The sequence below is a fragment of the Lissotriton vulgaris genome, chromosome 10 (assembly GCF_964263255.1).
Source record: "Lissotriton vulgaris chromosome 10, aLisVul1.2, whole genome shotgun sequence".
Classification (NCBI taxonomy): Eukaryota; Metazoa; Chordata; class Amphibia; order Caudata; family Salamandridae; genus Lissotriton; species Lissotriton vulgaris.
The window spans coordinates 5,484,605-5,500,433 of record NC_141698.1 but is presented as its reverse complement, the minus strand read 5'-3'; the positions used below and the strand labels follow the sequence as shown (position 1 = coordinate 5,500,433).

Here is a 15,829-nt window from a genome sequence, read left to right as displayed (position 1 = left end):
AGATCTCGTAAGTAAGATCACCACTCTTTGAGGAGTAAAGGTCAGAGTAAAAGCTCCTGAACGTGTTTGCTATTTCCGAGTCATCCGTGATAGTCTGGCCGCTAGTAGTTTTTAACTCAGTTACTTGCAGCTTCCCTCTCCTGCACTTCAGCATTATAGCTAGGATCGAGCTAGGCCTCTCTCCCTCACTGGAGGTGCGCGCGGTTGCGTATTTACCCATATGCTTGATCTCCCTATCTGCTTCCTCATGATATTCCGTAAGAAGGGATTTTATCTCTTCCGCTACTGCTGTGTTTGGGCACCTCAATTGTCGCTCATCCAGTTTCGATAGTTGTCTCTCTAACTCGGACAGCCTCTGCCTAATGGATTTAAGAACACTAGAGTGTTTGGACATGGCAACGCCTCGTATATAGACCTTAAAGGCCTCCCACACGAAAGCGCCATGTGAAGGGGGGAATCACCTTCGTTGGAGCTTCGAGCACCAGTAAGAGCGGTGAGTGATCCGATAAAGTGCTCGGCAGTATCTTGCAGTCTTTAACGCGACCCCCCATGGTGGAGGTAGCCAGCCAATAATCAATCCTAGTGTGGATATCGTAGTAGGCCGAGTAGTGGGTGTATCCCCCCTGTGCCGTGTTTCTGTACCTCCACATGTCTTCCAGGTCCGAACTAGTGAGCAGAGTGTTCAGCAGCTGGGCCGCTGCCAATGGCCTACGTTGGAGAACAGCGGATCTATCCAGTGCTGGATTGAGTACTAAATTGAAGTCTTCTCCCCACAGAATTTGCGCAGTACTGTAAGTACTAACTATATCCGCTAGGGACTGGTAAAAATCCGGGGAATCATAATTTGGACCGTATACGTTAACGACAACAAAGTCCATACCTAGGCCTTTGCAATTTGCTATCACAAACAGGCCCTCCGTATCCACCCGTAGAGAGGTTAGAATAAGTTTCGATTTGGGATTCACCCAGGTTAGCACCCCTCTGGCGTGGGTCGTGAAGCCTGCAGCTGCGATGTTACCTTCCAGGCCCTTACTGTGCAGCATCCTGCTAGTGAGTGGCAGATGTGTCTTCTGGAGGAGAGCTATATCCACTTGAAGACGTTGTGGGTAGCTAATCACTTTCCTTAAGTTACGGAAATCGTTTAGTCCTCTCACATTCCACGTGAGTGCACGAATTGTGACGGTAGAGTCACGATCCCCCAGTTTAGGTGTACTTAGCGTTGTTACAGGTACTATAGTGTGTAAAAGCACGGTGTCTGGATGAGCCTAGCATGACCAGTGTGTGAAAACATTGCAAAAACCCTCCCCCCATCCCCACAAATAACTCAAATCAGCGAACATGTCCCCCCCCACCCACAGCAGACCCCTCCAACTGGGCCTTGCAGAGTACTCTACCACCCATCCCTCCCCCTTCCCCCATCCCAAACATGATAGTCTCCGTGGAGACAAAGCAGGTGAATTGCACGCGGGGGCCGAGGTTGCCGAACCGCCAGCCAGGAGTGCGCACTACACTGGAGACCCCTCTGCCACCACCCGCAGCACTCTATAGTGAGCATCAGTGAGGTTACTCATTGCGCAGCAGACTTTACAAATCCTGAAAATTGAAAAAACAATCTGCATGCATAGCTGTGCCCCCTTTCTTCTGCGCAGCGCCTAGACACACTCCCCTTAGGCCTCAGACAAACCCCTGCAGCGCTATACAGACCCAGCCGGCAGGAAGCACTGTGCAAGTGCCGAATCGGTCCTCAGTTCAATAAGTTTAGGGTAGTCGACCTGACACTATACCTCACCCCTGTCGATGACCCTCACCCCTATGCCAATAGTCCTGTAGATAAACTCAACAGTCCTGTCTGCAATCTGCAGCCTCGCCACCTTACCATCATGTGCAGCCATCAGGAAGTAGACAGTCACTCTTGTTCATCTAGTTGACCACCACCCTCCGCACCTTCCGCCGGTAGATTCACCTCCCTGCGTTGTTCTTTCGACCAGTTCTTTAAGGCTTGTTGCAGTGCTCTAGGGTCCGTGAACAGATGTGAGTGTCCTTGCCGGTTAACGCGTAGCTTTGCCGGGTACAGCATGGCGTAGTCCAGACCAAGATCCCTTAGTTGTCGTTTGAGTGGGGCAAAGTGCTTGCTGGCCTCCTGCACTCTGGCGGTGAAGTCCGGATAGAGCGACATCTCCGAGCCCTCATATTGCAGCGATTTCCTTTCCCTGGCTTGTCTCAGGGCTGCATCTCTGTCCCTATATTTAAGCAGCTTGGCTATGATGGGGCGCGGAGGGGCCCCCGGGCGCGGACGCGGGCCTAACGATCGATGGCCACGCTCCACTACAAACATCGGGGAAAAAGTTTCAGCCCCGGGAAGGGTGGTCAACAGTTTTTCAATGAAGAGCTCCATATTGCCCGTCTGTGTCGTCTCCGGAAGACCCGTTATTCGGAGGTTGCAGCGACCGGAGTGGGCTTTCAAATCTTCCGTTTTGTCCTGCAAGGTCTGCATCAACTTATCCAACCTTTTATGGTCTGTGTCCAGCTCCGTCTGCGCCTCCTCCGCCTCCGTTAACCCCCTCTCAGACAAGTCAAGATAATCTGCGTGCTTGTCTATGCGCTCCGCCATTCTGTCCATTCTATAGGTGAGAGTGTCTAACTTCGATCCCAGCGACGTCATGCTGTTTTGGAGGCCTTTTTCCATTGCCAGGAGCATGTTCTTAATATCTGCACCCCCAGCCGCATCGTAATCTTCCTGCTCGGCGTTTTTGTCTGCGCCCGTTGCACCCTGAGACCTTGAGCTCCTTTGCTCGAAGGTGAGCTTGCTCTGTGTCTTATCACCCTTGCCCATCGTGCGGCGCAGCGTGTCGTGTTCCAAATGGCTCAGCTCAACACGTGGGACTAGCTCCTGCCACTCCTGGGTGGCCAGATCCGCCAGAACCACGACGCGCAGTATCAGCAGGCCTTCGAACGGTTCCCAACCGCGTCTGGTTCAGGTTCTGGGCTGGCCGAAGTCGTCACTGGCCAGCCTAACATCTTTAACTATCTCACCTAGGATGGCCACTCCGCTGTCATGCTGGTCTCCCACAGGCCCTCAAGACAGGGGTTTCAACCGAGGATAGGTTATCGGGTAATATCCGTGCCCCCTCTGCCGATCCAGTGATGTGGGCCACGATCTGTCTGAGGGCAGAAAAAGAGGGGGGGCAGGAGCAGCCTCCGGGGCAGGCCCACTCACCCTTCTTGCATGAGCCAGGCATCCAACACTCAGGTACCCCAGACGGGGGGGTGGGGGATGTGGTCGCTCTCTCACCTGGGGCCCCTCAATGGGGTGGAAGGGGGGGGGGGGGTCACCCCAAGCGCGGATCAGCAGGTCTCAGGAGCTCCGCTTGCCCCAGGGGCCCTGAAACACGTTCCCCGCTGGCCTCACGCCTGATTTGGCACCGTTTTCGCACTCGTGCCACCAGGATGGACCATACTGCTCTCTGTGTAAGGCCGCTAAGGCCAACAGGGTGCTCCGTCCAGGCTGCGTGGTCGCAGGAGGTCTAGTGGGGTCTTCAAGTCTCCCGACCACTGCGGCCCAGCATGTAGTTCAAGGGCTGCTCGGCCCTTGCAGTCTTTCCTTAAGCACTCTCCCTAATAGTGGTCAAGGGCCCCCGGCCTCTCAGGCTAGTCCACCGGGGTCCTGCGCCTCCCTAGCACCGCCAGAAGCAGTGAGTGCCTCTCGCTGTTCAGCGCAGTCGAGCGCGCCGCACCGGTCTCGTGGCCGGAAAGTCTCCTCAATCTTCCCCCCTGGGGGGGGGGGGGCAGCAGCGATGTTCACAACCTCTCCTCCAAGGCAGGGGCCAAGCGCCAGGGAGTCCGCTCCCGCTAGTGCCTTTCGGCTCGTTGTAGGCCAAGTCCCGGATCGTAGGCCAGGTCTCCGCCGCATGGCCAGTGATGTAGCGCGGATAGCGCAATTACTGGAGGTCGCGGCTTAGGGGCCTACCGGGCTGTCGCCGCATCGCCTCAGGGAGCTCCCAGGTTACGAACCCAAACCGCAACCGCGTTGGATCGCTGGATTCCCCGATGGTTCAACACTGTCAGGGGCTGTGTGAGTGCCTTAGATCGCCTCACTAATGCAGGATATTTAAAGGATAGTGGTTGGTGCGGGATGGAGCTACGGATTTACGCGGCCATCTTCGTCGCCGGCAAGCTCTGCCCCCCGGCTCTTTTCAACATTTATCGGGAAAGTAAGTGTGTACATGTCTTCTCCCTCTAGAAGGGTGGAATGATACCCCCGCCACCAGGACTGGTGGTGGGTAGTATTCCAAAGTGTTTGACACCAAACACAACATGTTGTGATAAAGCCAAACCAAAGTTAGCATTAACTGTGAGGATTATAATGCACTTAAGAGTATATGGTATGGCTATATCATAGAACAGCTATAAGGAGGTATTTACGAAAGCTGCAGAGAGGCTCAGCTCATGCTAGAGCACCAACTCACACATAACCAAGCACTCTGCCTTCAGGATTTTCAAGGCCTGCCATAGGAGTGACTTATAGGTTTATATGTGTCTATATATATATATATATGCAGATATAGGTATACTATATCTAAGTGAGGGGTGCTTACACCACCTTACCCAGGCTGCAAGTGCAGACCTGTGGTGTCATTTTGAAAGGCTTCCCAGGGGTGTCATAATACATGCTTCAGCCCCTGGTAGGCCTCTGGGGTACCTATGCCCGTGGTACCTAAGGTACCATATACTAGGGGCTCACAAGGGTAACCAATCGGGTATGTACCTAAAGTACATGTAATCAATTTAGAGAGGAAGCAGCTAGGCTGTGGTCCTGATTAGCAGAGCCCCAGCCGGACTAAAGTCGATAAACCAGTGAAACAGAGAAAAAAGTGGGGGTGACCATAGGGAGCAGAGCCCACTCTCCTACAAGCCCCCTCCCATTCTAAGAACACCATGGCCATAGAGTGGACGTACTCCTGCCCAGGGACCGTCAGGACCCTACACACCTGTGCTGGCAGATCCTGCTCTGGGGAACCCAGCCTTGCTACCACCATGATCCAGCAGGCACAGGTATCCCGCAGAGCAGTGTCAGGGACCCCAGTCCCTGTGACCTCCTGGAAGGGAAGATTACCACCCCCAGGGGTCACCAGCTTACCTTCTGGCCCAACTCTGGACTAGGGTATACTAGGGCATGCTCTAGCCTCTCCTAGAAATAACCTCCCCCTAGGGCTACACTAGTCACCCCGGCACAGTGCCCACCTGTGGGTGGTTCTAGTTGTACTGGTACCAGCTATTCCAACGGGTCATCTTGGGTGGCACTGGACTTACAGGTAGTGGTATGCGACAGTAAGCTACCAGCCTTTTTAACTCACCAGTACACACCTGAGTTAGTAATAAAGTTGTACAATTGGTGTGTCTGTAGATTTTAAACCTCACTCTTCGTTGTTTGTCACATCATGGAGCTATTTCTCTAGCTTCTTGCTTAGCACCTTTCTGTTTGCACATTTTTTGCTTTGACACTGTTCTCTTCTTGGAAAAGGAATGGCAACCAATGATGAGAAAGGGGCATAGAATTGGTAACATCTATATTGTTTCAGCAAATTGGGTTCTCATGTCTACTAGACGGATGCTAACTAACGTCCAGGGTACAGGGATTTTTTGGTATTGAATCTAATTGAGTGGAGGGCTATCCCATAGGTACCCGTTCTTTCCCTCTTAGCTCCTTTTTGTGATCACATCGTCACCAGCTTACCATCTGGCCCACCTCTGGACTAGGGGATACTAGGGCATGCTCTAGCCTCTCCTAGAAATAACCTCCCCCTAGGGCTACACGAGTCACCCCGGCACAGTGCCCACCTGTGGGTGGTTCTAGTTGTACTGGTACCAGCTATTCCAACGGTTCATCTTGGGTGACACTGGACTCACTCCAGCTCTCAGCTGGGGTCCATTTATAACTGTTTTCGGTCCTCTTTGGCTGTTTAAACTTTAGAAGTGCAGTTTGCGAATAGGTGAATGGGAAGGGGCTAACTCTTCTGTGGGTGGGCGCATGCCCCTCCCTAAACCCCTCCCTAGCCCCTCCCAAAAGCCCTCCTTACCCTGCCCATAACCCCTCCCTCTTTGCCGATGGTAATCCCCATTTCCCCCCCACCCCTCTCTGTCCGTCCTACATGTCCTTACACGCGCAGAGACGCGGCGGTTGGCGCAGACAGCTCAGTACAGACAAAGACAGACATGTAGGTCTGTGAGTAGCATTGTGTAGTAAGTGAGTGGTACTATAGTTGTACTACTATACGTACTACAAAATGCAGTTTGTGCATAGGACCCATGGCTGTTTATCAAATCACAGCCCCCTCATTCCACCCTTAATCTGTTGCTGCTGTGATGCGGGGTCCACATTCATGAGCATTTCTAGGGATTTCCTTGGCACAGGATTTGGGAAGGGGTTTGGCAGGAGCTCGAGAGCTTCAGGCAAGGTGGCGGCTGAGTTAGGATTTAGGGAAGGGGTTGGGCAGAGCACCAGGCCTCTGGTGAGCCATTGGTTGAGGTAGGGCCGGGGACTGGGGTTTGAGATGAGCTGGGAGGCCTGGTGATTGAGTTGGGGTTTGAGGAAGGGTCTGGGTAGAGGTTTTTGAGGCAGGATTTGAGGCAGATCAGCGGGTGGAGGTGGTTGAGGCAGGATTTGAGACAGACCAAAGGGTGGAGCTGGGCGGCTTGGAGTGGTTGCTTCCTTTCTGTACCTCTACTTCCTCCTTGCTTCCAGGACATTACTATGGGACCCGTCGCCCTGGGCCCGTGACGGAAGACTGTGCCATGACGTACAGAGAGCTTCGACGTCGCATCTGGGGTCCCGACCACCGCTATCTATCCATCAGCGCTGAAGAAGGTGCTGGCGACTTGAGTGATGAAGGCGAGCAAGAGGAAGAGGAGGACGAACGGCCTGGGGTGATGATGGGTAAGCAGGCTCCTTGGATTCAAGGAAAACAAGCATTTGCAATGCAATAGGTCTCACAATTGCGAGATTTCGAGCTATTGGCATTGGGAATGCTTTTTATTTATGCTTTAAAAAACCTGTAATAATAAACGGCATTGTCATTTACAAAACAATAGGTCAAAGTTTCTCAAATGCGAGACCTAAAGCATTTGCAAATGCTTGTTGTTTACAAGCGCCCAATGCTGCGCTTTGATGTTAACAGCGGCCACGCTCCTTTCTTTAGACGAGCCGTGACAAACAAATGCTTTTAAAAAATAAAAATGCCCCGTGAGAGCACGCATGGCACGCTGAGTGCGCTGAATATTTCAGGAAAGCATGTAGTGGCTGCAGTCGGAGGAACTCATTAAAGAAAATAGAGCTTACAGACTAAATAAGACGTACCGTGTAACAACCGCAGGAAGAGGGCCAGTCGCTATGGGAGGGTACAAATGAAGACAAGGCGGCACTAAGGAGGGACTAACAAGCCCAGCAGCGTTTATGAAGGGGAGGGGCCCTGTCACTGTACAGCACCCGCGGAGGGGAGGGGCCCTGTCAGTATACAGCACCCGCGGAGGGGAGGGGCCCTGTCAGTGTACAGCACCCACAGAGGGGAGGGGCCCTGTCACTATACAGCACCCGCGGAGGGGAGGGGCCCTGTCAGTGTACAGCACCCACAGAGGGGAGGGGCCCTGTCCCTATACAGCACCCGCGGAGGGGAGGGGCCCTGTCACTATACAGCCCCACAGAGGGGAGGGGCCCTGTCCCTATACAGCACCCGCGGAGGGGAGGGGCCCTGTCAGTGTACAGCACCCGCGGAGGGGAGGGGGCCCTGTCAGTGTACAGCACCCACAGAGGGGAGGGGCCCTGTCACTATACAGCACTCGCGGAGGGGAGGCGCCCTGTCACTATACAGCCCCCACAGAGGGGAGGGGCCCTGTCCTTATACAGCACCCGCGGAGGGGAGGGGCCCTGTCACTATACAGCACCCACGGAGGGGAGGGGCCCTGTCAGTGTACAGCACCCGCGGAGGGGAGGGGGCCCTGTCGGTGCACAGCACCAGCGGAGGGGAGGGGGTGCTGTTGTACTTTCCTCCACAAACTGTTTCCTACAGTCTCTTGTTCACAGCAAAGACACTGATAAGCCAGTGATTAGCTCAGAGTTTTGTTCTGTTCTGTGGAAATGTTTAATGATTAATAGAAGTACCCGTTCGGTGGAAAGTTTTTAAGGTTACTTAAATGTCCGTTCGGTGGAAAAATGTGTGCGTATACACTGTGAGTAGGTGTCCCTAGCTTGGGAGGGTAAATAATCTCCCTAGTACAATATGGTTTTCTGAATTCACCAGAAGGGTGGGATCCAGTAGTAGTAGTGTAATTGTTTTCAATGTGTATGGTCGGGTTGCTAAAAATGTCTGTTCTGTGGAAATGTTTAATGATTATTAGAAAAACCTGTACTGTGGAAAGTTTTAAAGGTTGCTTAAATGTCTGTTCTGTGGAAAAAGTGTGCGGGTACACTGTTAGTTAGGTGCCCCTAGCTTGGGAGGGTAAATCATCTCCCTAGTACAATATGGTTTTCTGGATTCACCAGAATAGTGGGATCCAGTGGTGACTGCGTAGTGTGTTCAAATGTGTATGGTCCTTGTCCCTTCCCTAGAGTAATGGTACCTGTGCCACAAGGGTCAGGTTGAGGAATCAGGGGCGGTGGAAAACTGTCTTACCAGTCTAGGGGACGGGGTGTGGATGAATGTTGAGGTGTGCTGAGGAATGGAGTGTAAGTTCTCTGGGATGGGGAGCTTGCTGAATCAACGACAATAGTGTCCTTCCTTACCCCGCTGAATGTGTTGGATGCATTATGTGTTCCGTACACCACTGAATGTGTTTGATGCGTCAGGTGTCCCCCCCTCTTCCCCGCTAAATGTGTTTGACGCATCATGTCTTCTTTACCCCGCTGAATGTGTTTAAGGCGTCAGGTGTCGCCCTGACTGAATTTAGGTTGAGTTGTATCCCGGACAAGGAAGACCTGCTGGCGCTGCCGCGGCTTGCCTTGGGGAGAGCTGAACACTGAGACCTGCTGGCGCTGCCGCGGCTCATCTTGTTGTGTTTTAGGTGTCAGGTGTCGCCCTGGCTGAATTTATGTTGAGTTGTATCCCGGACATGGAAGACCTGCTGGCGCTGCCGCGGCTTGCCTTGGGGAGAGCTGAACACCGAGACCCGCTGGCGCTGCCGCGGCTCATCTTGTTGTGTTTTAGGCGTCAGGTGTCGCCCTGGCTGAATTTATGTTAAGTGGTATCCCGGTTGTGTTTGAGGCGTCAGGTGTCGCCCTGGCTGAATTGATGTTAAGTGGTATCCCGGTCAAGGAAGACCTGCTGGCTCGGCCGCGGCTTGCTTTAGGGGAGAGCTAAACGCTTAGTTCCCAGGTGGAAGACCAGTGGAGGGAGGAAGTTCCAAGGCTGGTAGGAAAGTGTGTTCTGAGGGTGTTTTTCCTGGGAGAACGCGGAACCTCAGAAGTAGAGGTAGGGTGGGGCATTCTTGCCCGTGACCTCTGGCAAACCTGAGGGTGCGGACCCTAGGTGGAAGGAACAGTGGTAGTCGTGGCTCCACTGAGAAAGGGAGTGGAGAATGGCTATTGTGGGCCAGGGGTTACCACCCCCCAGTTCGGATTAGCAGGGACCAGTGGTATCTGGATGGCTTAGGGCCTGGTCCTAGTCATGGACAACTAAGGAGTACCAGGTGGGTAGCCTGGTTGGGCCTATGTCTTCATTTTTTTTGTATTTTTTTTTGTTGTGTGTTGTTGTAACTTTTATTTTCAGTTTGTATATGTGTGGGCCGCGTCCACATTCTATCGCCCTGCAGCAGGGAAGTCTATCACGGTAGTGATTGGTCTGCCCTGCGTTTGGGCTGGGAGGGGCATGTGTTGGACTTGGCCCATCTGGCAGGTCCACCCCTGAAGTTTTGTGCTCATTATATGTGTCCAGGGAATGGTGATTCCCCTTCTGAGTGTGTGTGGGGTGAGAGAGACCTGCCTCCCATAGGAATGCATGGGGAATGTATGTGGCTCGGGTAGTTCCTGGTGCGTGGGGCGTGCCGGGTCGTGTTTGGTATGTATGCGCTCGTGAGGTTGAATGCTACAAGATGATGTATGCGGCATGTGTGTGACTAGAAGGGAAGTGCCACTTCTAGACTTTGGTGTGTGTGTGCAGTAGGTGTGCTGGCGTCTGATTGGCTGAAGCTGGCCGGGCCTTCCCCCACCAGGCTGGCTCCACCCCCCTGGGGTGCGTCCAGTGTCCCTGGCCTGGCCAGTAACCTGAAACTCCTTATAACCAGTTCTGGCTGGTTCTCTCCCTGCCTGCCCCTTTGGGAGACGAAGGAAGCTCCTGTATAAAAGGAGGGTGGGCCCTCTTCTCTCTTCTCTTCGTCTTCCTGCTTGGGACCCTGCCTGGGTCGTGCTGCTGCGTGGGCTCAGGGTTGGCTGGTCTCCCTGGGCCCTGCCCTGCTCCTGAACTATGGACTCCCTGAACTTCCTATGGATTCTGCTTTCCCTGCCACTAGCCCGTGGGAGCGCTTCCCCCCGGTCCTAGCGCCCCGGGGCGCTTCATCTGTGCTCCTAGCGCTCGGGGGCGCTTTCCTGCTTGCCTAGCGCCTTGGGGGCGCTTCATTCATGCCCTCGCGCTAGGAGCGCTATACTCAACCAGACCGGTGCCCACCCGGCGTCTGCCCCGTGCTACCGAGGCTCTACAACCTCAGCGAGTGCCTACCTCGCTTTATCCCCTCACTAGCTGCCTTATCGAGGGAGCCGGGCCCTCGTCAATTTCCCCTGTGTTCACCGCCGCAGCCCGGGACTCCGCGTGAAGCCCGCCCCCGGGCCGCGCTCGGATTGGCAGCTGGCCCGATGACGTTTCCCCGGGCCGCGCTCTGATTGGCCGGCGGCCCGGGGAGCTGGAGATCCCGAGAGACGATCGTGCAGGGAGCGGCGGGAGCCTACTCCGCGCCCCTGCATCCCCCGACAGAAGTGCCGCTTCCCCCCCGGGGCCCCCCAGGAGCGAACGGGAGCCCCGGAGAGCGAGGAGGGACCGGTGCGACCGGAGCGGTGAGTGCTGCAGGAGGGGAGGCGGGGCGTCGGAGCACATTGCCGGTGCTCGCCCCTCCCCTCCCGCGTTGGCACGCTTGTGTTTAGAGGCCCGTGGGCCCCCCAGTAATGCCGGGTCCCCCCGAGAGGGACCCCGCCTGGCCATACCTTACCCCCCTGAGCCCGAGGGGCTCCGTCTACAGTTTTGGCCCTCCGAGCCCTCGAGGCTCCGTCACGGCCCCCCCGGGGGCGCCCATTGATGCCGGGTCCCCCGAGGGGGGGCCCCGCCTGCCCACAGTTCTTGGCCTGAGCCCCGAGGAGGCTCCCACGTGTCCTGGCCCCCGAGCCCCGAGGCGGCTCCAACGTGTCCTTATGCCTGGGCCCCGAGTGGCCCCACCACGTGTCCCTGGCCCTGCCTGGGCCCCGAGTGGCCCCACCACGTGTCCCTGGCCCTGCCTGGGCCCCGAGTGGCCCCACCACGTGTCCCTGACCCTGCGAGAGGCTCCACCATTGCCCCCGGTCCCCCCAAGCCTGCAGGGCTATGTCCAAGTCCCCCCAGCGGCCCAGCACTTAGTGGGCCGCTGCCACGTTTAGGTTTGCCCCGGGCCCCTTGCAGCCCATTCTGGACATCGAGACTTTAAGGCGCCCTTGCCCTAGGAAGGCCATCTGGCCTAGGGGGCGCTACTGACTATCATCAAAGTGTTGCTGAGAGTTCTTATGTGTGGCCCTGATGACGGGGGCCTCTGTTGGGTTATGTACCTTGTCCCTTTCCCTCCTGAATACCCGCTGTCTCCTGTATGTCGATACTGGTTAGAGTGAGTTCTATTGCTAGGCCTAGGAGACCCCGGGACATGACGTATTCTACTGCTAAGCTCCTGGTGATTATGTGTTCTAGTCCTAGTCCGAGGAAGCTCCCAGTTGTTATATGTTCTAAATGCCAACTCCATCATGTGCACCTTCCTGGCAGTGGTCCCTTTGCCCTGCCCTGTACCTTTTCCCTGGTGCCCCCCTACCGTGCCTCGAGCACATTGTAAAGTGTATGTTCCTATGTGTCCTTCTTAATATAAAGACTATTTTCATATATCCTTTGCGTGGAGTTCCTTTTGTGGGAGGCCTGGGATGTTGCTGTTGGTGGGGTGCTTGAGCAAATGCTTCACACATGTCCTCCGAGATAGGCCTGACTGCCCGCGCCGCGTTACCTAAAGGGCGAGCAGGGGTCGACTTTATATAGGAGTGGCGGTCTCTGACTGGCTGTGGCGCAAGCCCTGGCCGGCCGGGGGTCCCATTTCCTACACCAGCCAATGTCCATCTCTGAGAGATCCTACCAGCCAATGCCAAGCTCTGACAGATCCTACCAGCCAACGCTAAGCTCTGAGAGATCCTACCACTCAATACGCAGCTCTGACAGATCCTACCACTCAATACGCAGCTCTGACAGATCCTACCAGCCAATGCCAAGCTCTGAGAGATCCTACCAGTCAATGCCCAGCTCTGACAGATCCTACCAGCCATTGCCCAGCTCTGACAGACCCTACCAGCCAATGCCCAGCTCTGACAGATCCTACCAGCCAATGCCCAGCTCTGACAGATCCTACCAGCCAATGCCCAGCTCTGACAGACCCTACCAGCCAATGCCCAGCTCCGGGAGATCCTACCAGCCAATGCCCAGCTCTAACAGACCCTACCAGCCAATGCACAGCTCTGATATACCCTACAAGCCAATGCCCAGCTCTGGCAGACCCTACCAGCCAATGCCCAGCTCTGACAGACCCTACCAGCCAATTCCCAGCTCTAACAGACCCTACCAGCCAATTCCCAGCTCTGACAAACCCTACCAGCCAATGCTCAGCTCTGACAGATCCTACCAGCCAATGCCCAGCTCTGACAGATCCTAGTAGCCAATGCCCAGCTCTGACAGATCCTACCAGCCAATGCCAAGCTCTCAGAGATCCTACCAGTCAATGCCTAGCTCTGAGATATCCTACAGGCCAATGCCAAGGTCTGGGAGATCCTACCAGTCAATACCAAGCTCTCAGAGATCCTACCAGTCAATGCCTAGCTCTGAGATATCCTACACGTCAATGCCAAGGTCTGGGAGATCCTACCAGTCAATACCAAGCTCTGAGAGATCCTACCAGCCAATGCCAAGCTATGAGAGATCCTACCAGTCAATGCCCAGCTCTGACAGATCCTACCAGTCAATGCCCAGCTCTGACAGATCCTACCAGCCAATGCCCAGCTCTGACAGACCCTACCAGCCAATGCCCAGCTCTGACAGATCCTACCAGCCAATGTCCAGCTTTGACAGATCCTAGTAGCCAATGCCCAGCTCTGACAGATCCTACCAGCCAATGCCCAGCTCTGACAGACCCTACAAGCCAATTCCCAGCTCTGACAGACTCTACCAGCCAATTCCCAGCCCTGAGAGACCCTACCAGTCAATACCCAACTCCAACAGATGCTACCAGCCAATGCCCAGCTCAGACAGACCCTACCAGCCAATTCCCAGCTCTGAGAGACCCTACCAGTCAAGACCCAACTTCAACAGACCCTACCAGCCAATGCCCAGCTCAGACAGATTCTACCAGACAATGCCCAGCTGAGAAATCCTTCCAGCCAGTGTCCAGCTCTGACAGACCCTACCAGCAAATGCCAAGCTCTAACAGACCCTGCCAGCCAATGCTCAGCTCTGACAGACCCTACCAGCCAATCCCCAGCACTGATAGACCCTCTCGGCCAATCCTCAGCTCTCAGAGATCCTGCCAGCCAATGCCCAGCTCTGAAAGATCTTACCAGCCAATGCTCAGCTCTGATAGACCCTACCAGCCAATGCTCAGCTCTGACAGACCCTACCAGCCAATGCCCAGCACTGATAGACCCTATCGGCCAATCCTCAGCTCTCAGAGATCCTGCCAGCCAATGCCCATCTCTGACAGACCCTACCACCCAATGCCCAGGACAAGAGATCCTACCAGCCAATGCCCAGCACTGAGAGATCCTACCAGCCAATGCCCAGCACTGAGAGATCCTACCAGCTAATGCCAAGCTCTGAGAGATCCTAGCAGCCAATGCCAAGCTCTGAGAGATCCTAGCAGCCAATGCCAAGCTCTCAGAGATCCTACCAGTCAATGCCCAGCTCTGAGATATCCTACAGGCCAATGCCAAGGTCTGGGAGATCCTACCAGCCAATACCAAGCTCTGAGAGATCCTACCAGCCAATGCCAAGCTCTGAGAGATCCTACCAGCCAATGCCAAGCTCTGAGAGATCCTACCAGCCAATGCCAAGCTCTGAGAGATCCTACCAGCCAATGCCCAGCTCTTGAGATCCTACCAACCAATGCCAAGCTCTGAGAGATCCTACCAGCCAATGCCAAGCTCTGAGAGATCCTACCAGCCAATGCCCAGCTCTGAGACATCCTACCAGCCAATGCCCAGCTCTGACAGATCCTACCAGCCAATGCCAAGCTCTGAGACATCCTACCAATCAATGCCCATATCTTAATAATCCTACCAGCCAATGCGCACTCCAAAGAGAATCTATCCAATCTAGAGAAGGCCTCCAACCAACAGCTAGATCAGAAAGACCAACCATCCCTGCCCAGCCTCGAAGGACCCTACCAGCACCTTCACAGCTCCGGAAAACCTCTGAAATTTGACCTCCAGCTCTAACAGAGTCTCTCAACCAATGGCCAGTTTGGAAAACCCTTCAAAAGCAGATGCCACCAATGAAGGGCTTTGCCAGCCAATAAAGAGCTCTGAGAGAATCAGCCAACAAATGGCATGCTTTCACAGAACATAGCAGTCAGTGGTGTGAGATGCAGTCATTCAAGAGCAGTGTTAGAGAGCCTGTGATTGGCCAGATACCCCCAGCCTGACAGGCACATGAGGGCTACAACAGGGCATGGTCACTGATGCAAGCTGTTGTTTATACCTGAGTATCTTTCTTTTGGGCAGGACTTCGCACCGCGACTTCTGGGGGCTGTCCCGGTCTGAGGCTACAAAATGGCGGCCTGGGCCTGCGGAGGGAGGTACCTGGCTGCGTGGACCCTTCGAGTGCAAACAAGGCTTCCAGTGCCCTGTCCTCCAACTGGAAGAAGGAGGCAGTGGAGAACCTGGGCCTGAGGTGAGTCCCCCCAGAGGTCCCTCAGTGTCCCCTCAGTGGTACCCCAGGGAGTGCACAGGATGAGGGGGGGCTCAGTGGTACCCCAGGGAGTGAACAGGATGGGGGGGGCTCAGTGGTACCCCAGGGAGTGCAGAGGATGAGGGGGGCTCAGTGGTACCCCAGGGAGTGCACAGGATGAGGGGGGCTCAGTGTTACCCCAGGTCGTGCATAGGATGAGGGGGGCTCAGTGGTACCCCAGGGAGTGCACAGGATGAGGGGGGCTCAGTGGTACCCCAGGTCGTGCACAGGATGAGGGGGGCTCAGTGGTACCCCAGGGAGTGCACAGGATGAGGGGGGCTCAGTGGTACCCCAGGGAGTGCACAGGATGAGGGAGGCTCAGTGGTACCCCAGGGAGTGCACAGGATGAGGGGGGCTCAGTGGTACCCCAGGCATGAACAGGATGAGGGGGGCTCAGTGGTACCCCAGGGAGTGCACAGGATGAGGGAGGCTCAGTGGTACCCCAGGGAGTGCACAGGATGAGGGGGGGGGGCTCAGTGGTACCCCAGGGAGTGCACAGGATGAGGGAGGCTCAGTGGTACCCCAGGGAGTGCACAGGATGAGGGGGGGCTCAGTGGTACCCCAGGGAGTGCACAGGATGAGGAAGGCTCAGTGGTACCCCAGGGAGTGCACAGGATGAGGGGGGGGGCTCAGTG

At 55.3% G+C, this 15,829-nt stretch overlaps 1 protein-coding gene across 4 annotated transcripts in view; it reads left to right on the top strand.

Annotated features, from left to right (window-relative positions):
- The window catches only part of LOC147684291 (membrane-associated guanylate kinase, WW and PDZ domain-containing protein 1-like), a 257,214-nt gene that overhangs the window by 28,864 nt on the left and 212,521 nt on the right, over positions 1–15,829 (top strand). For 3 of the 4 annotated variants that reach the window (XR_015300632.1, XM_086940160.1, XM_086940161.1), the window contains exons 5-6: positions 6,743–6,934; positions 14,969–15,137. Coding sequence is in view for 2 of the 4 variants with exons in the window: in XM_086940160.1 (XP_086796286.1) it covers positions 6,743–6,934; positions 14,969–15,137 (361 nt within the window). In the remaining 2 variants the exon portion in view is untranslated. Of the gene's footprint in view, positions 1–6,742; positions 6,935–10,323; positions 11,824–14,968; positions 15,138–15,829 lie in introns of those variants that run through there. The other variant, XR_015300633.1, reaches the window with a different exon arrangement.